General features: G+C 43.5%; 1 protein-coding gene across 1 annotated transcript; it reads left to right on the plus strand.

Moving 5' to 3' along the window:
• Window positions 1-402: 402 nt before the first annotated feature.
• Window positions 403-26136, plus strand: LOC118284595 (E3 ubiquitin-protein ligase UHRF2-like). The gene is made up of 16 exons (XM_035607427.2): window positions 403-964; window positions 9067-9468; window positions 10853-11175; window positions 16696-16914; window positions 17182-17291; window positions 17459-17645; window positions 18459-18582; window positions 19959-20066; window positions 20192-20296; window positions 20383-20489; window positions 20911-21073; window positions 21282-21419; window positions 21630-21867; window positions 22026-22174; window positions 22375-22473; window positions 22727-26136. Exons 1-16 carry the CDS (start codon window positions 812-814, stop codon window positions 22871-22873), a joined length of 2772 nt encoding a protein of 923 aa, XP_035463320.1. The 5' UTR covers window positions 403-811; the 3' UTR covers window positions 22874-26136.
• Window positions 26137-26274: the final 138 nt, after the last annotated feature.

Genomic DNA, 26274 nt, shown 5'->3' on the forward strand with positions numbered 1-26274 from the left:
TAAAAAATGCATAGCTGAGACTGATTTCTGTATATCGTAAATTAAGACATTTCTTTTTGTATTAAACCAAGGCCATTCAAAAGGACTTCAAATAAGGCTATTCATTGAATGCAACATATGACGTGTATTTATTGGAAAAGGCAAAAGAAGGACACAAATACAAGTAATTTATTGTATATAATACAGAAATAAAGTTGCCCAGCAGAAAGGAACAAATTACTGGGGAAATTAATTTGAAATTTTAGAGTCAAAGCTATTAAAGCTGCTCCCTTCCAAGATCTAATGAGCTCTTTGGGCTTATTTTTCATGCATATCAGTGATGTGTTTTTTGACAGGCCTTTCAAGTGATTTGTAATCAAGCAGCTCTATACGTTAAAATCAATTCTACGGTCATTACTGCATTGACAGACATGGCCTGTTAAGTGGCAACACAACTGTAAAGGCCCCTCAGACACGGTCCAGTGTGCTGTGTTTATTTTGACATTTAAAATGGGAGCTGCGCCTTTAACTGAGCACTGTGCTCGCTTGAAAAACGTTGTTTCGCGAGATTTGCTTGGCGCCGCGACCTCATGTGAGACACCTCCTGCGCGAGCCAGTCCGACGTTTACCTCTGCAGAGGAAAACGCAATGGATCCCTGAACATCTTTTCTTTGGTTGTTGTTTGTTTTTGTTTTTAATTTCCACCTCGCCCCTACGGCCCCGGCGAAACAACACCCGCGTGCCCCCCCCTCCCCCCCACCCCCCCAAAAAACAGCTTTCTCCGATTTTTGTTTTGTTTTAAATTTGAGGACGTGAACAGGGCGGCGCAGCGATGTGGATCCAGGTTCGTACCATAGACGGGAAGGAGACGCGAACCGTGGAGGATCTCTCTAGACTGACCAAAATCGAGTCCCTGCGGTTGAAGATACAGGACATCTTCAACGTGGGCCCGCAGCAGCAGCGGCTCTTCTACCGAGGGAAGCAGGTAAAAGGCGAACACTCGTGTGACACCCCGTTCTGCACCAGGCGGCTCGCGGGGCTTCGGCAGGGGGGGCGGGCGGGAGCGAGTGGTCCTCTGGCGTTGCAGCCGTTTCGGACCCATGCGAGCTTCCTGTTTTGATAGGAATTCGCCAATGGTTCTTCTTGCGCAAGAGTACGGGGGTACTCGACGTGCCAGCCCCCCGGAGGGGGGCGATGTGACACGGACCGTGTGGTCTTGTTGTGGATCCGTCTCCCACATTGTTTTGGGTTTGGTGCTGCATGCAACAAATGTCTCGCCGCCCGCCGTAGACATGTTTGTTTACATTGCCGCGATGGAGAGAGAGGGAACGTCGCCCTCTGTCCTCCACATGTAGAAAGTAGTGCCCGCGCAAACAACAAACAGCCCCTCATCATCACCACTCACTTGGTTTTTACAACCCCAATCAACGGCAGCTATAGAATTGTACACGTCGAGCAGCCCAGTGTCCCTGAACGTCTCTTCTGTGTTTTGTGACATGCTGCTGCATGGGGAGTCACCATCATCATCATCGTCGTCGTCGTCATCATCATCATCATCAGGGCTTTGGAGCATGTGTTGTGTTATGATGATGTTAATGATGATAATCTGAGGGAGGAGCGGACTCGTGGCTCCACGTGCCCTGGCATCTAAAAGCGAGTGTGGTTGTGTTTACAGCCTGTTGTCAACACAGGATGCACAGTGTGCACAGTGGACAAAATTGCCCCCACCTTTGACCTTATAGTTCAGTGTTGCACATGGAATGTCCCGATTTCAGAAATGAATCCAGGACTGTCTCCAAACACCCAGTTTTCCCTTCTGTACCGTATGAATTTGGTTTGCAAGGACATAATTCAGGAATAGTTAGAATCTAACCATTCTAACAATGTGATAAGTCAGTTATAGATAATGGACTGGATGTATCCAGTTCCAATGTGAGGTACATGGTAAGCATTTTTTTTTGAGACATGTTCTCTGATTCCATGCTACCAATAATTATTTGCTACACCTATACCCATCTGATTAATCAACGATGCGGCCGGCAGTTCATGTCTAAGCTCCTGTAGGCTCTGTATGAATCCACATAAATGTGTTTTTCATACTAAGATATTGTGATCTTCAGATGTCACATGTCTAAATGAGCAATGAGTTAAGTGTTTTTCTTCTCAGCATAGATTTTTATGTTCAGAAACAAATACATTGGTGGTATATTTTAAAAAAATTCTAACAAACTGTAACCAAACCCCTATTGACTAATGATAAGTTTAACTTTTGATCATATGGTTTCAAATACTGCTGAAAAAAATATTGTAATATTGATATCATGGTAATCCTCTCATAAACTTTGTAATGAGAATTGTATCCATACCGCCCACCTCATCCATTTATGATATGGATCATGCAACATAGATTAGATCACGTTGCAGAGCTCGAGTTAAATTAATTGGCATTTAGTCAGAAAATTGAATTATTGCTTGACTTTGGACTCTGACACAATTATAACACAAATATCGCTCTTCACCTTACAGAGAACTTGCAATACATACAGCCAGCAGTAGTAAAGGAAGAAACTATTGTTGGGCCATTCATTTTATCTTTGGGTGGAAACTCGTGCAAAAACCACGACACTTGTTCAAGATCAAGTTGAGACTTAAAGAGTTTGTCTTTAGTTTTAAGGCGATAACAAGACTGGAATATTTAGTCACTGAGCTGGCGAGTTGGCTATTCCACACACTGTGTGAAATCATGTTATGTTAGAAATGTGATGATTCATGTCTTATTGTGAACAGATGTTGGTTGTACTTTTTCTGTCTCTCCTACATAGAGATTGAAAACAAGTTTAACGTCATTAAATGCCCGCAGGTGTGAAAACCCTTCAGCTGCTGCCCTCGGATGGACTCGTGTTTGTATAGTTGTTTTCCGATATGAACTCCGGAATGTGTTCCCGAAAAATTGCGTCCGGACATTTTCCGGAGTTTGCTGTTTCTCATAGGGGCAATGCAAGCAGGAGATTTGGGTCTGACGTGTTCACAACATTCCGTGGCATCTGAGTAGAGCAGCAGGAGACAGGACATGACGATAACTCTGCTGCAGAAAGCAGTGTGTTTTTGCTAACTGCCATCAACACACCCACTCGCTCGCTGTGAATTATCCAGAACTTTTTCCTGCTGTATTCTCACACGGGCTCACCCGGACATTTTTTACAGACATTTTACTGCAACGACTTCAGTGCATGTCCGAAAGCATGTTTTGTGTCATGGTGGATGGTCGCATGCAGTGTGCAGCCTTAAAGTCTTATTTAAACACACACGGGCATATTTAAGGAACACACACACACACACAAATGTATTTTCCCAACTTTTAGGTGTGGAGTCTCAACTCTGTATCTGTATCATTCGCTGTTTATGCTCGGATTCTTCAAGTATATGATCAGACAGACAGACTGAGCCACAGTATATTGAAACGAACGTCGTGTGACACCTACCAGTTGTTGTATCAGTAATGAGCAGAAGATACTCACTGCCTACAGGACGGCGTGGTCATGATTTATTCAGTATTCGAGCAAAAGCATTACAGAGCTGATATTAACACGGTACGACTCCGGACGGGAAAAATAAGCCCCCAGTAGGTTAATGTTGAAAAAGATTTGTTGATCTCACCTTATTTGCATTTTGTCACACTTTTCCTTCAATCACAGCTTTATAGGCCGAGAAACTCCTTCATGTCTGTTGATCTGCCTTTTCGACTCGTCTAACCTACTTCTTTCTGCGAAATGAAATGATAATGAAGGTGTTAGATTCTGCGTCAAGCACTTTGGCTTGATTTTGACTCTCTGTTTGTGAGCCCGGAGTAAACACTGCACACGAGAATACGAGAAAAGCAAAATATTTGGATTGGTTATTTTGTTTTTGTTCTGAGTAGTTTTTCCCCTAAAATCTTTTCAACTCAATGCTTTGAATTCAAGAATGCAGTCAACAGTTCACACTTAACATTTGCTTTATTAACAGCCGATCAGCCGTTGTGCTGGAATTGTCCGACTGCAGAGACTAATCCCATCTTGTAAATTATCTGTATTTCCTTCAATTCACCGGAAAATGAGAAGGGAGGGTTGATTAGGGGGGATTTCCACGAGTTAGGTAACACAAGGACGGAGCCGGTGACACGCAGCGTACACTAGCCATTGCCCTTACATGCACGCAGCCGTGCCAGCGCTCTGCTAGGATTTAGAGTTGTAGCAGAATAACTCTAATTCCCTTTTCAAAATGGCGTCTTGTTTTTTCCCTCCAGCTCCCCGCGCACGCTTGCCTCACCAGTTCAAAGTCACGCTTGCCCTTGAGTCGGGAGGGTTCTCAAAAGCCAGCAGCCGCACAACTTTGCCTCAGTGCTTTTTCTTTTTCTTTTTTTCTTTACGGGTTTTTCAATTTGCCCGTGCACTCCTCGGCGTGTCTCTCTTTCACTTTGAACAGCGTCTCCTATCACTTACGTTCGCGAGCAGGCTCACACACACCTTCCTCTGTCCGCGTGCGGCCTTGCTGCTCAACGCCCACGCTCCCTCGCGCTGTTGGCTTCTCATTTACTCATGAAGAATACGGTTTATTAAAAGGCCTGTTCATGAACCGTTCAATGCTCAGCTTGCACCGTGTCAGTGTGCTTCACGTACAAGGTCGTAGTTCAGTTGCTTAGTTTTTTCCCCCCATCGAGGCAGCAACGTGCCTCATGTTGAATTAGTTGGGCCGTCTGCTACCAGCAATTAGCTGTTGCCTATTTTCGGGCCGTAGGACAGCTTTACTGGCTCGCCCCCTTTCGCACAGATAGTTGCCGTGACCTAGATATCGCTGCAATTTGATTATACATGCATTGATGTTGAGGCTGCCTCGAATGATGGGTTTTTCTTTTGTGTGCTGCTATACGCTCTAGACATTCATAGGCATTTTTAAGGGGGAAGGCTGCAGCCGTGCACGTTCACAGTCACAGTCACACCCTTCTTCGACAGCAAGGCCGGACAAAGAGCAAAGACAAAGAGAGACATTAAACCTCGTCTACGACTGCAGGGCTTTCGAACCCTCCCACATGTTTTCACAGTTTTGCCACACCTTCTCTACGCTTTGGCTTGCTCAGTTCTCAAATGTCCTATCTCTACGCTGTCAACTTACTGTCAACACATGCATTGCAAGTAGTAGGGCTTCCCATACACAGTATGTATGTTAAAAAAGAAAAAAGATCAGATTACAAGAGTACTTCTCGGCCTACTACTGTCATCTTGTGTTTTGGTTTTTTTAGTGGTGGCATTTGTTCAACGGATAGAAATTAAAAGCACTGGTGACGATCTGTGATTTGAATCTCATCTCATAAACAAATGGAAACACAGGATCCCAACCTGCTGTCACTTCAAAATTGATTATGCGACTATTATTTATAAGACTGACAAACGCTGCAAAATAATTACATTCAATCTAATACTTTCCCGACATAAGTGCGCCTCTTAAAGTTATTGCACAATCCATACGTACAAATGGAAATGCAATGAACTGAGTATTCTGTTTGTAGGAGTCAGGACGGTTTCCTGAACTTTTCCGGCTGTATGTGAGAATGCAAATGTTGCTTCAGACTCTTCCTGCCAACCCCCTCGTAAAAATTCCGGGAAAATGTGAGAGTGAGCCCATCTGAGAAATTCTCTGGAAAATTCCTCGCAAGTGTGTGGGCGTGTTGATGATTGTAAACAAAAAAACATGCTTTCTTCCGCACGATTATAGTCATGTCCTGCCTCCTGCATGCTCTACCCAGACGTCACAGCATTTTCCTGTCGTTGTGAACATGTCTGACTGTGACAATCTCCTGCTGCGTTCAGCATATGTGAAAAGTAAACTCCGGAAAATGTCCTGACTCAATTTTCCAGACATTATCCTGAGCTCGTATCTGAAAACAGCGATTGAATGACACATCGTGGTGTTTTGAAACAGCTGTAACTGAGAGAATATAACATAATATGGTTAAATTTATACAAATTTGGACAACATGGCAAAACCGATGTGTGCTGGCTCAGCATAGTTAAAAATGTTCCTTTTGTTGACCAACATGAAGTCACGAAAATTACAGCAAACGGAAGCAAAGGCAACCTTTGTTCCCCTTCAGCAAATTAGCAGTGAAACTTTTTGGGCAAAGCACCAAATAAGAGACCAAAGATTAAGAGTGTGATAGACGGCAGTCACGCAGACACGTCCCATGTCGTGCGTTTTTGGAAATTTGACCTATTTTGCTCAGTTCTTTGTTAAGACTTGGTTGTGGGCGGGGGAAAGTGGCGAGGATGAAAACGTGTAGGCGTGTGGGGTTTGGATGGCCTGCCTGAGCACAAGATGTCTGCCCTCCCCATCGTCCAGCCGTGTGTTTCACACCTTTTGAACCTCTTTTGAGAGCTGGCCGCGCTGATATCGAATGGGCCGCAAATTCTTTGCTTCCATTGGTTTGGGTCCAGCTCTACCGAAAGGATTAGTGTATTTTATCATTGTTTTGCAGGCATAGATATGAAATAAGTGTTGCAGAGTGACATTAAGAGCCGTTACAGACTTAAAATAGGATAGTGTGTGACAGCATGTCGACACAATAATGAAATGTAATGCAACATAACTGCTAAATATTTCTTCGCCCCCGGTTTTCTGATTACTAATTTGCTATTATTGGCCAAAGATTCAAAACAGTATAAACAGATTTGTTCCGCGAGAGATACGATCTGATGCAGAACAACTGACAACGTGGGTGTCAGATGTTGTCGCAGCAGCCACAGGTCTCTTGTCTTTGTTTGATGCTCTTTCTGAACTTGTACTTTGGTGTCTGCTACAATAAGACAACCTTTCAAAATGCAAAAGAGATATTAGCCTTGTGGAAATGCTTATTCTCTTTCTCTCTCTCTCACACACACACACACACACACACACACACACGGGCACACGCTGGATTTTTGACTCTGATTTGCTCAAGCCTTTTGAGAAATCTTCAAGTCAAGTGTCTCCTGTTTGTGTAATGCTTTGTTATGATGTGTGTGCTCGGGACTGAAGTCTCCCTCTGGATCCCTGAACAACATTTCACCGGGTCGCACGCGGGAAGCAATGTTTTTTTTGTGCGTTTAAAAAAAACCCGATGCATTATGTATGATGGAGAAAATATCATGAATTTGACGACGTTATTTCGTCCTACACAATAGAGATAGTGACATTTTTGTCAAATAGATCTTGTCCTGCGTGAATATATGAAGCATTTTTACTGTCTTTGCCTGTTTAGATGGTTTTGCTCTGTTGCTGCGTTACGACTGAACTCCGCGGCTGTAACGTCTCGCAGCGAGCGGCTGATCACTCTGGTGGCAATGGAGTCACCGTGGAGAGCAGGTACAATCGGCACAGACGAATTTAGGAGGTTTGGTGCAGTGCGAGAAATTCTGTGTTTTTTCTGATACTTGGGTCTAACCTCGCGTCAACAGCGCGACTGCCTGCTGCTCAGGATGACTCGTTTCTTAATGCAGTTTCAAGTAGCAAAAGACAGATCGGGAGCGGAGGGTAGACAATTACTGGGACTAAACCGAAAGACTGAGCTCAGGCAGGGAGATAGACAAAGAAATGCTGAGATAGACCACCACTGAAAGACAGACAGACAGACAGACAGACAGACAGACAGGTGAGTATAGCAACCACTGTACGGCTGTGTTTGCACCACTGCTCTTCTGATCTAAATTTCATGAGACTATTAAAAACGGGGAGGGATGGGGAAATTGCGCTCGCTCCCTCTTCTGCTCTCCTGCTACGCCTCCAACCCGCTCTCTTCCTCCTCGCTGTCAAATAACGAAGAAGGGAAGGGGAGCGCGAGCGCGAGTGGCGGCCATGCTTGTCTCTCCAGCACAATGGGCTTGTGGGTTTGAGCGCTGAAATGAATAGCTGGTGTCTGTAATGAGTTGGCGTGTCGGTCATAAGCTCCGTTCCTGGCTGTACAGTATACTTAACAGGAGATTGGTTGTGGTAGAAGAGTAGATATGGGTTTCTAAATGGGCCCTCATCCTTTTATATTTTTATTTCAAGAGCTTGTTTTTTTTTTCCAGAGAAACCATTTTCTGACACCCATGTGCTACACTGCCTGAAAGCATCGCGCCGCTGACGGTGGTGGTAGTGGGTCGGCGTCGACAGAGATTGTGTACATGATTCAGGTTCATGGGGTTCGGGAGGGGGGTGGTGAGGGGATGCTCTCCTTTGGTTGTCATAGCAACCCAGTCATTTCTTTCCCCCCCCAGCTACATCTCCTATCACTTTAATTCATGCATTCATTTCTTTTATTTATTTCTCCCTCCTTTTTCTGGCAGAAAAAAAACCGGTGTGGGGATATGAGCGCGTGGAGCTGCAGTTCAGCCTCCATTTCGATTGTACTGGATATGTAAACAAATCCCCAACGCGGCCAAATCGGTAGAAACAGTTCACCTTGTTGCACAGTTAAATGTATTTAATCGGTAGCTGAACAGCGGATCATTTGAGAGCAGACAACAGATGTTGTTGCCGTGGACTCATTAGCAACACGATTAAACACCACTGTTGTTTTTTTTTAAAGGAATATGTAGATTTATTGTGGTGCCGCGTGTATTGAAATGTCGTCTGTTGAGAGTACGAACAATACTCTCTTATTCCCTCACTGCGCTCTATGTTGTCTCTGTCTAACATGTTCTTTGTTTGTCCTTGACAAGCAGCCTCGTGCAGTTGTCCGAGGGTGCTCCTTGGCGCAGTGGTGCTCGTTTCATTTTGTGGATTTTTAGTTTGGGAAGACATTTTTGTGGTGGAAAAAAATTGAGAAGCAAACATCTGTGTTATTGTCAAAATACAAAATTTTTGGGGCTTGGTGAAATAAGATGCGGTTGACAGAAAATCTGGTAATTGATTGTTGAAGTAAAGTTATCAAGACAAGCTTGAGCTAAAAATTTATTCATATTCCTTTTTTATATTTGCATAAATTTAATACCTTTGAGTTTTATTGTTATTTGTAAATTAGTAATTAGACAACATTTTAACATTGTGTGAACTAGATAATAGATTTTCTTTAATTGCATTTTTTCTTTTTAGATGGAAGATGGCCAGACACTGTTTGATTATAACGTGGGTCTCAACGACATCGTCCAGCTGCTGATTCGCTCTCAAACTGACCCTCCAGACAGCCCCGTCGCCAAGGACTCCTCGGGTGTTGCCTGTAGTTCAACTCCCCCGCCCGACCCCAGGTCTGAAAGCCATAATTCCCCAGCTCCTGTCTCCCCCGCTGACATGGAAACCAACACCAATATAGACAATGGCAACAGCAGCAGCATCATCACTACCAGCACCATTAATGAAACCAAACCGGACACCAGCGCTACCAGTAACTCAACCAGTACCAAAAATGGGTTCAAGCCCTCCAGTCCATTACGGGACACCCAGCCTCCTACATCCAGCAAAAACGCACTAGTTGACCCGGGATTTGGTGTGTTCAAGGTGAGGACGGGAAAGGAAATATTTGCGAGATTGTGCATGAAACTGGCCGATCAGGCTCTTTGCTAAATTACAGAGAATTTATTGACCCACAAGCCAGGATTCTTGGGCAGGGCACTCACTTTATTTGCTTCACCGCTGTTGAAAACTCTGAACGACCTTGTAAAAAATGTAGATATAACGTCAGTATTTAATCCAAGTGGCAAATAAGGAGTTTGCATACACTAGGTTTTTATACTTTAATGTGCCTCTCTAGAAATTTATTTGATTCTCCACTGCTGTTGTCATCACCAATAGCGAAAGCACAGATGCTGTAGTGCGCCAAACTGCATTGATATTACGATCGAGTCAATATAACTGGAACCTACTTATATTGACGTGTGTGTTCTTGTGTGAAAGTGCATGTGCTTGTGCCAAAGGTACCCGTCCGTTCTCACTGTTTAAGTTCTCTGTCTGTATGGGAACCTGAATGCTGTTAAGTTCTAAGGAATAATTACACGCATACACAAGAATGTGGCTCGTCTTTCCAGGAGGGCACATGCCAGACCACACATGAAAAAACTCTGTCATTAACCAATGTACGTACTATAAATAAACTACAGTCAGAGCTAATAAATGTGAGAATCTACCCTGCTCTGCTGTGTTCTGCTGATCTTTGATGGCTGGCTGACCTACAGGTCCGAGAATTATATGTGTAGGACTGGCTGGGCTCTATTTTGTTGCCAAAATGTCCAAATCCAGCATGCGGCAAGAATCAATTCTGCAACTGTAAATAGATGAGTTGGAAATCAAGGTCACTGGATATCAAGGTCACATGCCTTCGCAGGCTTTGAGCGTTTACGACCGACTCGGTATTCACAACCAGTGGTGCCGTGGATGAAATTCATTTTAAAAATGCACCTCAAACCTTTTCGCACACCTGCATTTGAAAAGATTAACAGTTTTTATTTTGTTGTCACCCGTCTATAGCAAATTCTTGAGGTTGTCTTCCAGGATAATGGTAATAACTCATGTATTTAGTCAAACAAATCAATTTGCAGACTTCAGAGTAGCTTGAGATGGGAAATCCTCATGCTATCACTAATATGAATACAGCATGAATCAATACAGACGGGAAAAGAAAAAATCACAACTGCCCACACTTTTATCAGCTTCACCCTGCAGAAATGACACAACTTAAAGTAAACAAAGACAAGAAAAATCTTGTGATGGATTTCCCTATTAGTTGATTTTAATACCGAACTGTAAGAACTGCTTGCCCGGGGTAGGAATGTGATTATTTCATTTTGATCATGTGATGCGCATTAAATGGGCTAAAACACACGAGGACGCTGGTGCGCTTCCTCAGAAGAGGCCGGATGTTACTTCTGTCTTTGTGTCTCCGCAGGTCAACGAGCTGGTGGACTGCAGAGACGTCAGCATCGGTGCCTGGTTCGAGGCCTGCATCGAAAATGTGACACAGGCTCCCAAAGGACAGATAACGCCCCCCAAGGGCAAGGTGGGCCGGCCCCCAAAAAGGACTAATGGAAAGCTGGAGGCCGAGCCGGGACAGGCCCACTTCGGCGTGGGCCAAACCACAGACAGTAACAGGAATAATGTTGTGTTAAACTCGGAGAGCAATGGAGCCTCCACCTCTCAGACAGACCCCGCAGCCGCTGCAGAGGGCAAGGAGAGAGAAGAGGACGTCATTTACCACATTAAATATGACGAGTAAGTGATGGCTCCTTATTCCGGATGGGTGTTGCCGCTGCAACTGAACTGACTTTGGTTGGCAGCGACAACAATCGAATGATAATGGGTGTTGATGAACGTGCACACACAGTGGAGATCTGAGATCTCAGTGTGGTGGCGTTTTTGGTCTGATCAACCACAATCGTCCCGGATTGTAAATTGCGGTTTTGGAATTCACAGTGTTGCACTTCAAATAGGATACATTTGTGGACAAATTGTGTAAGTGTGCACCTTCGTTTCTGCATACGCTGTGTGTGTGTGTGTGTGTTTGAGTGGGTGTCCGGTGGCAGCCCAGTTGCTTTCTCCTCGCAGTCCAGCGTATGGAGAGAGGGGGGGTTGTGTAGTTTTGATGCTACAATTTGGACTCCCATCTCCTGCGCTCCCCTCTTCCAGCAAATTCATTCAGAAGCCGACGTTTCCATGGCAACCCATGAGTTCTCAGGAGCATTACTTCTTCGCTTGCCTCCTTCAGCTTTGTCTGTAATTGCTGTGAACATGCCACTGGTGAGACATGCCCTCCTTGCTGCGTGTAGCGCGATGTGTGCGTGTTTCTGTCATGGGATGTTTTTTTTTTTTACCAGAGTAACCCTATCATGGGTTGTTGAGCCTTAAACCTGGCCCTTTATTAGTTTGTTCTTCGTTTGCGTTCAGGAGCATTCATGCAGGAACAATCCAATAAAACACACCATGTGTTATTCAAATGTTATGATTTTAAATATTTATCCACTTGTTTGTTTATTCAGATATTTTTTCCTCATTTGCTTGATTTTATAGTCAAGAGAGAGATGTGAATGACAACAAAGGTTCAACGCTAGTTTTAAACCCAGGACATCACAGTAATATGTGACATGCGTCTTCACCATCTGATCCCAAAAAAACCAACTAAAAAAACACACACCAAAAAACAGTTTTTGTGCAGCCAAGAAGCCACAGCCACAAACTACAAAGACTTTCTCTTTAATGACTGCTTGCCCTAACATACTCTCATGCCTTCCAGTAAACGTGTGGTATCCGTCTCCGTCCTGAGCGTCGTTCTGAAAGAAAAAGAGGAGGCTGGGTAATCTTGCTTTGCATTCACACACACCCCTTTGCACGGAGCCATTCTGGATAGGATTTCTGCAGAATGTAATGAGCCACAAAATCAAAGAGAGCGATATGTTGGGGAAGAATCTCCTCTGTGCTGCTCCAAGGAACGGAGGTTGTGTGTGTGTGTGCGTGCGTGCGTGCGTGCGTGCGTGCATGCGTGCGTGTCTTTTTTGCCTCGCTCCATAACAAGACACTCAGAAATGGTTTCATGGTTAAAATCTTGGCCAAGCTCAGCATATATTTCAGATTTCTATTTTTAAGAGGATTACGAATATTAACATAGAATCGGCAAATATCATTTTGGTTCATGTTGCTCTCAAGTAGACATATTGTTATATGCAAATGAAAACTGAAATTTGTTTTCCGATGGTTTCTCATGAAGTTGTCATTTTAAAGTTACTGACTGATTATTTCCTGTGACATAATAATCTGGCCAAAATGAAATAATTTCTTATGCTATAATAAGGCATTAATACCTTTATGCCAGAAGCGTAGGTCGCCTGTTAGGCCGGCTATGGTCCCGCTATTGTGAATGCTGGCTCGCTGTCACACTGTCTTGACTTACTGGTAAGATTAACAATGTCTTCATTATATTCAAGTGTTTGTCTTTTGTGAAAAAGGCCTATTCTGAGAAATCTAGATTACTATCATTTTAATTCTTTTGACTCACCCTTCACATGCAGCTATTAAAACTAAAAAGAAAACTGTGCCTTTGGAAGGTTTTGCTCAAAAGAGAGGCTTTAATTGGCCCTTTCTTCTTATTAACAGGAATTCACATATGCAGAGGAAGAGAACTCACCAGGATCTGTGGACGAGGCAGTCGGCCCGCCATTATCTGTGCTACCTGTGTGCTGCTGAGAGTTTTATCTGCTGCGGCTTCTAATTTACCAAGAGACAATGAAATCAAGCTCCTCTCTCTCACTGGCCAGTTATCACAATTATCAAGTCTATATATGATGGCTCTAATTTTAGCTCTAAATATTAAAGCAGTTGTTTTGTAAAAAATCGTTATATGTGTATGTACTCATATTAGCAAGGCTCCAGTGTTTTCCACACATTACATGAAATGTAATATTACTTTCGACTTATGTTAGTTTACATAGATTGCGGGTCAATGGGGATTGGACTGAGTTGGACAGGGATCTCTGCTGCCACATTGGGAGTAACAGAACGCTGGTTTAAAATCGACAAATTTGCACTTTAATACCGCTGTCACATGACCAAAATTTTAACGTCTCATTTTAAGATTATAGTTCATGCTTTTCATTTTGGCCTCGCTGACGCATAAAGCCAAGGATGAGAGAGACCGTGGTCCCTTTCCTTTGCAACTGAGAGGCAATTATGTTCAGAGAGCTTGTTTAGTGTCGGAGTATTTCTAACTCGGCTGCTTATCAGCAAATTGTGGATTTTTCATTTTCTCCGTTTCTGTTCGCCTTCTTCACAGGGAATTCAGCCCAGCACACACGGCACTAATGGTGTCTCCAGAACACAGAGCCCCGCTGTCGATAAGTTGTGTTGTCACAGTTTCACAACTGATTAAGCAAGTCTCTAAATTTCGTTTTAGGTAGACTATGCATATAGGAGTGTTGACATGATTCTGGTTTCTTGTTTACCTCCTCTGTGCCTGAAATTCTTTTCTCCCTTATTCCCACAGCTGCAGGGAAAGTGACATTTATTTTGTAACTTGAGAGGTTGGGCCTTGCCCATGGGCGACTTGTCAAGTTAATTCTGAGTGGGAGATTCAGTGCTGACGATACGAATGTTTCAGAGTTCAGACGCCCGGGCTTTGCAGCTCGAGATCACAACGGGACGGTTCGCGCTTGTGTGGCCTTGAACTCGGGTTCCTCTGTTCCCCCTCGTGTTGCTCTCCGTGTTCTCCTTCTGTTCACGCTGAGTCCCATTGTGCTCCAAGGTTGATGTTCCTTTACTGTGTGTGTGTGTGTGTGTGTGTGTGTGTGTGTGTGTGTGTGTGCCTGTCTGTTTTTTTTTGGGTTGCTTGTAATAACCCCCCCCCCCCCAACTAAAAACTGCAGTAATCCCTTGGGCCTAAAAAAGGAAATCCCTGCACTGTGCCCCAGCCTCTTCTTCTTGACTGTAACAGCTCTTACAGTCCGCCTCGGCAGGCCCTCTCCAGCCAGTTTACAATAGCTTCAAATATGCACCACATGTACACGTCCCGTCAGTAACGAGGCAAAGCATGAGTGCCCCTATTCTGACCCTACTTCTAGCATTAGTAATTTTTAGCCTGATCGACGGGTATAGCCGGCGGTTCTGCATCAGCGCAGACAATTTGAGAAAATACCCCCCCGTTTTACGCTTAGCTTTCCCCCTTAGAAAATGCAAACACGTGGTGCTCGCTCGCTCAAGCACACAGTTTCTCCACTTCCCCCCTTCACTTCCCACCGTGCGAGAAGACTCGAGAGTGCGAGGCCTGTTGTGCAGTTAAACTTCAGTGACAACACATTTCTCATCTGTAAGCATAATTCCAGCCATTGGCAAAAAGCAAAGCAAAGCTGTCAGTCCATCTCTGAGTGAGGCCAGATCCTTACAGCGTAATGAGGATTGGCAGTCAGGAAACCCGTGCAGTTAACCTCACTTCATCTACTCCAACGTAGTTACTTCCTGACTTCCTGGAGTCTCGGCTAGTTGCCTGGCAACCTCAGGTGACGTCAAAGACGACAAGACCAGCATTGTTGTTAGAAGGTGAATGGGCACATTTCCCAAAATGGCGAACTATTCCTTTAAAAGACATTTAAGTCAATTTCAGTATCAATTATATCTCAAATTTTCTACTCTTTCTGGCTTCCTTCAAACAATTAGTAGTCCCGTAAAAAATACATAATTAAGGCAAAGAAACTGTAAAATGCTGTGAACTGTCTTCATGTACATGATGACGTGGAAAAGACTGCTCCAAGTTTGTCTTGACTACCCATGGTCACGGTTAATTCTTGAGATGAAGGATGCAATTCGTCTGAAAGGGGAAGATCGAATTCAGACACATGGATCAGATGGTTCGCAGTTCAAACGCGCTGGATCCGATTGTCCTCTCTGCATGCTTTGAGGATTATCGACCACGAAAAGAGCAACACGTGATTTTTATTTATCACACCATGGACTAACACGAATTTAGGTTATACTATATACGGCTTGACTAGTTTACCCAGACAGACATCCAGCACCCAGGAGGTGTTTGGTTTCTCCTAGCATAGGGACATGTGTCCAAGGACCTTGACCTGTTCTATGACATACGTGAACCTAACATGTCCAAACTTGGATCACGCTATGATACATTAGTCAATGTAAAATCTTAATAACAAATACCAAGATTAGTGGCAGTGAGGTTTCAGTATTAAATTCAAATTCGGATGGAGGGTATCGTGGTGAAAATCCATCAGAATCCTTTGTCAGAAACCCAGTGAGAAATCTGTGTCTGCCTCGTCTCATGGTACGTAGAGGCAAGTCTTTGAAAATCCACAGTACAAGACTTGGTTCTGTCGTAAAGCCTATGTCCTTTACGTTTGATTATTTAAGCTTTTCGTGTGTCAGAGAGGCTTACTGACTCCATAGGAGGAGAAAAGAATCTTATTGTATCTGTGGGAATTTCCCTTAAGACCTAATGTCACTTAATTTGTTAAATCCACATGATTTAGTGGTAAAGGTATTTCTGGCTGTGTGTCACTTCAAGTGGCGTTTCAATCTTGGCTCGTCTTTAAGTGGATCTGTGCTTAAATGTATTTGCAGCAAATCAAATTGTTCGGCAAAAAAATCCCCAGAGCATAATTTTGTGCTCTACGTTGACGATAATCATGTTTGATTTGACAGAAGAAGGCGGATCAGGCGGAGGAAAACATATTTGAATAAACTGAGGCTAATAAGTAAAACAAAAACCACTAATACATGCTCTGTTTTTCGGACAGTAGGATTTTCCTTCACTTTCTGTATCAGTGGTTTATAAGCAGCCTTTTGTTTTGTTTTTTCCTGTGAAATCCAGTTTTTTTTCCCCCTTTGTGTGGGCTTGAGTCGACATGCATGGACTTGCATGTTCCGGCACAGGGTGGTCTGTGTTGCAGCTCAGCATTCTGTGGCTTTTATGCATTGAGCTGTTAAATGAGCTTCTATCACATCCATCTGTTGTTACAGAACACATTGTTCTGAGTAGTTGATTTTTTACTGGCCAGAGCGTGGCCCTGTTTTCCTGAGGACATGTATATTGTTCTTTAGGAACAGTCAACAGCTCAGTGGCCGCTCAACCCATCCCATGTCCCACCATGTAGCCAATGACGTCATGGTGAAAAATTCAAAAATCTTCTTTGTGTGTTCTTCTTTCTTCTTTTCCACGGTAGAGTAGAAAAGTGGTGTGAAAATCAGGAGTCAAACATCTTTCACGCACCCCCTCCCCTCCTGTTTCCACAGCTACCCCGAGAACGGCGTGGTAGCGATGCGGTTGAGGGATGTGCGGCCCCGTGCCAGGACCCTTCTGCGGTGGGACCAGCTCCAGGTGGGCATGCATGTGATGGTCAACTACAATATGGAGACACCAGATGAGAGGGGCTTCTGGTTCGACGCCGAGATTCAAACCCTCAACCAATCCTCCCGCACCAACAAGGAGCTCCGGGTCAAGATCCTCCTCGGGTGAGGATCTTCCTCCTTGGTTGGGAGGGTGGTGTTGGGCAGAGGGAAGGGCAACTGCTTTTTTGAAATTTTTTGTTTTCTTCATTACAATATCTGCTTGGACAAGATGTGTGACTTCTTTTCTGTAAATCTGTCTGTAATAACACATCTTCACATCTTCCTCTTTGGTTTTCTATTCTTGTGCTTTCATCTCTCTCTGTCGCTCTCTCTCTCTCTCTCTTTGTCTTTCTGTCTTTCGCTCTCTGTGTCTCTCGCCCTATTGTCCAGGGGTCCTGGGGATGTGATTGGAGATTGTAAGGTTCAGTTTCTGGATGAAATCTACCAGATGGAGAAACCAGGAGCTCGTGCACTCTCAGCTGCAGACGGACAATTTAAACGTATGCACCGGACTGCACACAATCATATACACGTAGTGCAACTAGTGGCAAAACTTGCCCATATCAGTTTTGAAGATATATTTCAGCACCGCTGTACCATAAGATAATCAACTCTGTTCACACCGTGTTTAGTGTGTGTATGAAGATTTCCTCGTTCTCGGCTGCAGGGAAGAGTGGGCCAGAGTGCAAGCACTGCAAGGCTGACCCCGAGACCGAGTGTCGCTTCTGCTCCTGCTGCGTGTGCGGCGGGAAGCAGGACGCTCACATGCAGCTGCTGTGTGACGAGTGCAACATGGCGTTTCACATCTACTGCCTCAACCCGCCGCTGGCCACCATCCCAGACGACGAGGACTGGTGAGGGAGAACGCGGCGGAGCAATTAGCCCCACGATCCAGTGATACGCAGTAGATTTAATACGGTTTATTAATGGTGTGAGCTGGAGTTCATTTATGCAGTAATTAAATGGTAAATGAGGTTAAAAGTCTGTATGAAATAATGACATAATGCAGTCACAGATGTGAGTTTATGTGATGCAGCGGCTTTCAAAGTCTCTCTGCCAAATAGAAATGAGGGTCTAGTAAATGTTTTTTTCTGACAGTTACTGCAGGAGCATCCTTCCAGCATCGTGTGTTGCTTTAAATAGCTAAAAGCGCAAAAAAGCTTATCACACGCAACATTCATAACTTGGGCAGTAACTTTTCAGAATATATTCAATTTAAGTTTTAGTTTAAAGTTCAAAGATCCACTCCACATGTTTTAGGGCATACGATTAATTTGCTGTGTGGAATGATCAACTCTGTGTGATGAAGCTTTTCTTCAAAAACAGCCCAGTTACAATCACACTTTCTCCTTCATTGAACAATCCAGAATAAAGAATAATACATCAGATATTGCAGCAATTAAGCTAACTTTCATATTCAGTGTTTAGTGTACAAAGGTTAACTGAGGCTTACTGTGATTTACAGACTGAGGAACAAAAACTCTATATCTTCAAAAGCTGATACTTTTCAACTCAAATATGAGAGACAGTTTGTCAGAATATGCTCATCAAAAGCACCAATCTCAAGAGAGTTTGTATTGAAATAATCGCACACAACGGTGGCCCTCCACTTTATTATGAATGGCTTACCTGTCATCCAACTCACCTACCTTCCCTCACCCTGCCAGGTACTGTCCCACCTGTAAAAATGACACCAGCGAGGTTGTGAAAGCAGGAGAGAAGCTCAAAGCCAGCAAGAAGAAAGCCAAGATGCCTTCGGCGACAACCGAGAGTCAAAGGGACTGGGGAAAGGTGAGACCCTCCAGCTGCTCTGTAATAATGAAAGTAAAACAGGAATCCCGAGAGAGGGCCCGTAGTTTATCCTAAACTGGGCAGAGTGGATGAATTTAGAAAAGAAAGAATTTACCAGCAATTTGAACTTTTTCCGGATTGTTTTTTAAAGGTCTGCCACCAGTGAAATGCCAAAATAATAAAGAAACGCTTCAGTGTCTTTTGCTGGGCACACAAGGGCCCAAGTGGCCTGCTCCGCACCAAACAGCTTTACACTGTGACACTTGCTGCAAAAGGCAATCAGTTTAAAAACTTGATACTTGATACTTGATTTTTATATTAGCTTTTTTTTAAATGTTTTTTTTTTTTTTTTGTAAATCGGAAAATGGCATTTTCCAAAGAATCAAGACATTAAATGACCATTTGTGTGTGATTCTTCAGTGTGGAACTACAAATAATCAAAAAGTCACCAAAGATGAGGCGCTCATTTCCTCCTCAGGGTTTGCATTCAGGCTTATACATTTAATTCCATGTACTTCCTGCAATGCACGTACGTGTTATATTGTGTAATATTTAGTTTAAGTTGTTGTCCACTCTGTGTATTGTGTTACACTTGATGTGTACCTCTTTCAGATATTTCCTAAACACACCACAGCTCGTCTTTGATCCAGTTAACATTACTTTATTTCGACTTCTAGTATGTTCGGGCTCCTGGAGCCAAGTAAAGATGGTAGCTTGAGCACCAGACCCCTTTCCTTGGTCCCAGAGGGCAAGGGCCTGGAAAATTACATTCAGACTTTAGTACTGTAAGCTGATAAAAAGCTAAATTATCTTATTCTAGTCACTGAGGCAGAAAATAACACGAACAGCTGACACATATTAAAATTTGTTTTTGTTTTTTTTAAAGCATCTGTTTTAAGTATACTCAAAAATCTCCTCCCAAGTTATCTCAAGGCAACGCTTTGAAAACTGCGTGGCTCATTTCCACCCGGTCCTGGCTGTCTCCCTGACGCTCTGCTCCGTGGTGTAATGTGAACAATGCCATTAAGCATTGACTTGGCCACTTCCCTGGAACTGCCAACGGAAAATAACTCCTTCCTTTTTACCAGAATGCTCTCTTTCTCTGTGGACTAATTGAAAACAGGCCGGCTTATGTGTTCGGGCACCATTTAAGTGCCGTGAGTCACACAAGCATTTATGCTTGACTTTTACATTATCGCAATTTAACGCTTAAAATGTTTTTCGTGTCCTGTGCACCACCTAAATGGAACGCTCATCATTTCTGAAAGTACAACCTAATCTCAAGAGTCATTCATATGTGTATGGATGCATATGGACCGTTTAATGTTATTTGTGTGCAATATCTAAAATTGTCTTCTTTCTTGATGTGACCGCAGGGTATGGCTTGTGTGGGCCGTACTAAAGAATGTACAATTGTTCCTTCAAACCACTACGGACCCATACCTGGGGTTCCTGTTGGAACCACCTGGAAATTCAGAGTGCAGGTTAGCAAAATCAATAGATTAAACCGTTTCCCATCCTGTACTTTACGTACTATCAATATTATGAATTATATATGTGATGCCATTTTATGTTATCAGCATAATCTAAAATCCTTTTATCCCTTCAGGTGAGCGAAGCAGGTGTTCACAGGCCACATGTCGGCGGTATCCACGGGCGCAGTAACGATGGCTCCTATTCACTGGTGTTGGCTGGGGGCTTCGAGGATGAAGTGGTGGGTTGTCTGTGTGGGTTTGTTTGGGGCTGTATAGATATGTAGGGGGCCGTTTCCTTCTCTTACATCTGTGTGATTTGTTGTAGGACCGGGGAGATGAGTTCACCTACACGGGCAGCGGGGGTCGGGACCTCTCGGGAAACAAACGGATCGGAGAGCACTCTTTTGACCAGACACTGACGCACATGAACAGGTACGACACTCGCCTTCCAACTGTATATGTTTGGTCCCATAGTGCAAGTCATAATATATAATATTATAACATACAATATCATCCCGTGGACCTGGAGTTCAGGCTGTATTTCTTCTTTAATCTCTGTCAGTGTAATCAAATTTAGATGGTTAATCTTATGCCATTAAAAATAAATACTGCAGTATCTTATTTAAACCATCATATCCCAGAGCAGGAATTCAAATGGGCCTTAGCCAGTCTATTTTTTGTTCTTTTGAAGAAGTTATTTTTAAAAGGCAAAGCTTTTTTCCCCCCTCTAAACAAACAAGCTTAAGGGATTAACTTCTAAATAGCAATTGATAACTTATTCATTAACATCCCTAATCCTTAGACAGACTTGGTGAACACAAAGCTCTTTTCCTTTGGATCCTGACTCCTGCAGGGCATTGGCCTTAAACTGTGATGCACCTCTGAACGACAAAGACGGGGCAGAGTCGAGGAACTGGCGGGCAGGAAAGCCGGTGAGGGTCGTGCGCAGCTCCAAGGGCCGACGCATCAGCAAATACGCTCCCGAGGAGGGAAACCGCTATGATGGTATTTATAAGGTACATGAAAAAAAATATCTGGAGGTTATAAACCAAGATCTGCTTAATCCAAGTGAAGACGAGACAAATATGGACCGGAAATGTACGGAATACTAGAACTTGAATTAACCTTTGCGCTCTCAAAACCTGCTTTCGAACCTAGCTGAAACAACTCTCTGGTTCTGAATTTGATGTGGTGTTTAATGCTCGGGTTGCGTGTGAATTTCAGGTGGTAAAGTACTGGCCAGAGATCGGAAAGTGTGGCTACTTGGTGTGGCGGTACCTGCTGAGACGGGATGACCTGGAACCAGCACCGTGGACGCCTGAAGGACAAGAGAGGATCAAGAAACTGGGCCTTGCTGTTCAGGTTAGACCGCGAATGTGCCTGCATTTGTGTGTGTGTGATCTTCCCTGATAGTCGACGGAAAACTGCAACAAGTTAAGGCTACTGTGGAAAGCACTCGCAATTTCCTGTTAGGTAGATTTGCATCTTTTGCATTTGTACATCTCCAGTTTTCAGAATGAAAAGAAGAAAGCTGTCCACTTAGTCCCTGTGTGCACTCCCCTGTGTCTGCAGTACCCGCCAGGCTACTTGTCGGCCATGGCTAACAAAACAAAGAAGGAGGCCTGTGCCAGACCTGGTCGCGGCGGCCGGGGGAAGCACTATCCCGGAAGGGGGAGACCACGGAGACAACGCAAGATCAAGGAGAAGGAGGAGATCGACGAGGACGAGGAGGACATGCAGCCGGTGGCCAGCGTGGAAGAGGAGGAGGAGCCACCGAGTAACGGAGAGCAGAAGACGACCAGAGACAGGGGTGGGTGCTTTCACAGTCGATGTGAGAGGAGCAGCACGAGCAGGGAAACTTCCTCTACGATAGTTTTATATTTGTGCGCTGATTTTCCCAGGGCATGCATCACTGTAAACGTTGTTTTTTTAATTTGAAATTGTCATTATTACGTGTGTGTTTACCAGAATCGTCACCAGCAGCAGAGCCTCCGTCTAAACGGGTGAAGATAGAGGAGACCTTCCAGCTGTCAGAGCAGCAGCAGCAGTTGATCCGCGAGGACACGGCCAACAAGAAACTCTGGGATGAAGCCATGGAAAACCTTAAAGAGGGGCCGGTATGACTCTGAGCACACTCTTGACACACTAACATCTCAAACACATCTCAGGCTCCTCAACAAAGTGTTTGCAAAGCATCTCACACTCCACACTCTTGGTTCTGACATGCTGCATGTTTCCATTTTTTGTTTGTTTTTCTTCCCTCTTAATTATCTCCCTCTCTCTCTCTCTGTCTCTCTCTGTCATTTTACATACGAAGAATTTCCTTCGCAAGATGGAGCAGATCTTCATGTGCGTGTGCTGCCAGGAGCTGGCCTTCCAACCGGTCACCACCGTCTGCTCACACAACGTTTGCAAGGTGCGTACTGAATGGATGCAGTGTTTCCCCATCAATTATCCCGCCGCACAAGGCTGCATACGCTTTGAGCGTCCAGTCCCCCGACTCGGCCGGCTGGACCATTTGTCTCTCCCCTACTTTCTTACCCCGTTACCTGGCTATCGTTCACTGTGCCTATCAAAATAAAGGAAAAAGTAGAAAACATACTAAAATGAATAAATAAATGAATGTATTTGTGTGGGGAATTTCTCCCGCCGTCCTCTCTCTTCCCCAGACTTGTCTCCAGCGGTCGTTTCGAGCGCAGGTGTACAGCTGCCCCGCCTGCCGCCACGACCTGGGCAAGGACTACGCCATGACCCAAAACAAGATGCTCCAGATGCTGCTTGACCAGTTCTTTCCCGGCTACAGCAAGGGCCGATGAGGTTCCGAACGCCAGTTAGACGTAGAATACGCACACCGACGAACACGCAAGCATCCGTTCTTTGCACTTGTGTGTACCGTCAACGTACCTAGAGCTCCACTTTAAAAAATGCATTACGCACACATACTGTACTTACCCACGGGCAAATGTATATTGCATATATACAACCATTCATGTATACAATCAGTCATACACAAACCACCTCAGTAGGGGACTGACCCTCATCTGTTGAACTTGGACCGTCTCCATTAACATCACCAGCCTGAAATTCAACCGGGACATTTTTGACCTCCCCACTCTGCTGCCACATAAACGCACAAAAGGAGCCCCGAACTCTCGCACCCACTCGTCATCCAAATTCCCCTTAGTTCATTTTGTAGTTTCTTGTCCACATTGTGAGAGTGCACACGTCTCCCCAGCAATATCACGAAACCAGCCGTTAGATACCTGCCAACCTGTGCGCATTTTTTTGTACCACTTATGCAGTTGCGCGCCAAAATTAGTGTTTTACTCAGCTGGCAAATAAATACAGGTTACACAAGGTTACTGAAGACACACATATCAGGTAACATCTGTAGGTCAGCCTCAGAGTTGGCCTTTTGTACTAAGTAAAACTTATCACAATAACGAATTAACATTCATTTCTACATACGAAACAAAGCACATAGTTCTTTTGTGACCTTGGAGCACTTTATTACCGTTTTGTAGGTTAATCAGGAGCATTCCTTAACTTCTCATGTCACTTGGAATGATGCCATTTTCATGCGTTTGAGCTAATACGATTAGCAAATGTCTCTCCGGGGTTAATTTTCAGAGAACAGGAATTGGCACTTGTCCAGTTTGTTTGGAGTGTTGGGAGATTTCTGGCTCCAGTAGAGCCACAACTTTTATATCCTTTGTGGAATGCAAAAATGATGACAACCCTCTCCCCTTAGATTTAAATGTGGAATGAAATCACGGCATGTATATATAATAATCATACCAAAGACATTGGGCTCTAGAACAGATAGGAGCAAAAAAAAAAATTGCGATTTCAGATTGAAACCTCTAACACTGCTGGAATATTTTATTTACCCATGAAGGAAATCCTCACATACTTGTACTCTTAGATTCACATTTCAGTCTTATATTCACATTTCAGTCAAAAAAATGTGACTAAACTGTTCTTGAGCATTGATATGCTGTAATGATGCAATGGAAATCAAAGATTTACATTAGATCACTCGAAGACTTGGTGCTCTAAAAAAAAAAAATGCTCGAAAAGCGTGACGTGCGCTCTTCTTGCACATTCCTTTCAATCACTCTGTGGTCATCCCCGGTGTTACCAAGCAACCACAATCAAGCAAGACTCACAACGATGTTTAGCATAGATATTAATCTGCTTGTTGTTCTTCCTATTAGACTCTGAGTATTTGGCATGATCCGCCTCTCCGTTCATTAAAAACAAAGTAATCCAGTGAGTGATCGCAGGATGGTGGGAGTTACATCCAGGACGTGGATGTACAGATCTCTCAGTTTGTCGTGATTGAGCCTGAAAATAAGACCACTGATTTCTGTTCCGTTACAAAGAGCGTTCAGATGAACATGGTGGCTCAGGGACACATTGTGCAGTGTTCACACACACACACACACACACACACACACACACACACACACACACACAAACATACAGTACTGTATATAATACCCTACAGTTTCCTAATGTTAATCATTTATTATATAATCAGGAATTTACTGATTTAAAATTATAAAAAATGTCAAACATTCCAGAACTTTCTGGAGGTTTTCAACAGCACTTACGATATGCTATTGAATGTTTCAATAGGTAAGGTGTTCAAAACATTGAAAATATATATATATATATATATATATATATACTGTATATATATATATATAATAGGAAAATGTGTGAGGAGTGAAATAAAGAGATGGATAGATGTCGGCCCAGGTTGATCATTTAATGTCCGTGTCCCTTTCAGCCAGTTAATAGGCCATTAGATGAGATAGATTTGTTGGACAGAGGTGAAAGTTTTATAACGTTTTAGGCAACAGTGTCCACTTTTTTTTAATAGGTTGTTATCCAGTGGATTCAGCCTGGCCAGCGAAAATTGCCCCATCATCGTAACCTTGCACTTACTTAAACGATTGCCTTCTTTTAACCATTACATAAGAAATACCTCGACCACAGGAGGGACGAGCTGCCTATACGTGCTGAATACAGAGGCCTCTGTAGTGTTGCATGTATTATACAGCCCAACTCCATTTTGTCAGAGTTACAAATGTTTTTGTTTCTATCTTAAAGCTGCAAACAGTGATTTGCATCCTTCATGGTGCTGAAGTGGTACTTGAAATATGTCCAGGGTTGGCAGGTCTGACGGGGAACTAAAACAAAAAAAAAAACATCCCATGGAGAGCACATGGCCGACAGCAGAGCCCTTACACTCACCTGTGACCTCGAGTGCTGAGGTTCACATGAAATCCGAAATCGTTTCAACAAATCGTTTATTTTTTAAATGCTACAAAATGTGGCCCTCGTTCACTGACACCATCACGTTCACCTGTAACGGCCTTTTCAAGGCAAAGCCATGGTTGTTGTTTTTTATTCCTGCAGAGCCGGCGGCGGCTTCGACCGAGTCGGTGGGCCGTTTTGTTTTTATGGTGACGTCCTCGTTTCTGTTCAATCATTCAGGATTTTTTCTCTGTTGTCGACAACATGCAAGTACAAATGCTACTATGGTCTTTGAAGCTAACTGTGATGTGCATTACTTCCTCTGTTGCTTAATCTTGTTCAAAAAGGTTATTTTCTCCCTGCATTGACTGGCAAAGCTAATAGACCCTCCTTTCTTTCTCTGCCGTGACCTTCGACCCCCCCTCCCTTTCCGCTGTCTTCTGCTCTCCGTGAAACCTACAGTACTAACAATTTTTAGACGTCTTGTGGACGCTTGGCTTCAGTGCTGTGTTGTTTTTGTTTTTTTCTATGGCACTCTTGAAGAAAAAAAAATGTTTGAGAAGTCACATTTCATTTTTCTTAGAATGCTTACTATTATCTATGTCTGTGCGCCAATATTTTTTTCTCTCTACAATTTAGTTGCTTCTCTCTTCTATTTTAATCATTAGACATCTTTGTGGCAACTTCAAACATTGCAGCATATGCCGATCTGAGGAGTTCCATTGCTTCATATTGTGATCTGAAATTTTATACATGTCATAATAATACTTGATATGTACCTATTAAATATTTCGATTCCAGAAAAAAAAGAAAATGCTTCTCTTCTTTTTGTCTTATATTTAAATTTTAAAGGATTCTTGAGGGTTATGACAATTGAACATTTCCACTCCCACTCAATGTTACACGCTATCGTTGTTGCTATGTTTTTGTTCTTTTTTTAAATAGATTAATA

This window comes from Scophthalmus maximus, chromosome 20 (genome assembly GCF_022379125.1).
Source record: "Scophthalmus maximus strain ysfricsl-2021 chromosome 20, ASM2237912v1, whole genome shotgun sequence".
Lineage (NCBI taxonomy): Eukaryota > Metazoa > Chordata > Actinopteri > Pleuronectiformes > Scophthalmidae > Scophthalmus > Scophthalmus maximus.

Excerpts from the sequence above, each read along its gene's own strand:
- LOC118284595 (XM_035607427.2), top strand. The coding sequence starts at position 812 with ATGTGGATCCAGGTTCGTACCATAGACGGGAAGGAGACGCGAACCGTG. Across the intron at positions 21,868-22,025 it reads GAAGACGACCAGAGACAGGG|AATCGTCACCAGCAGCAGAG; the intron begins GTGGGTGCTTTC and ends TGTGTTTACCAG. Across the intron at positions 22,175-22,374 it reads AAAACCTTAAAGAGGGGCCG|AATTTCCTTCGCAAGATGGA; the intron begins GTATGACTCTGA and ends TTACATACGAAG.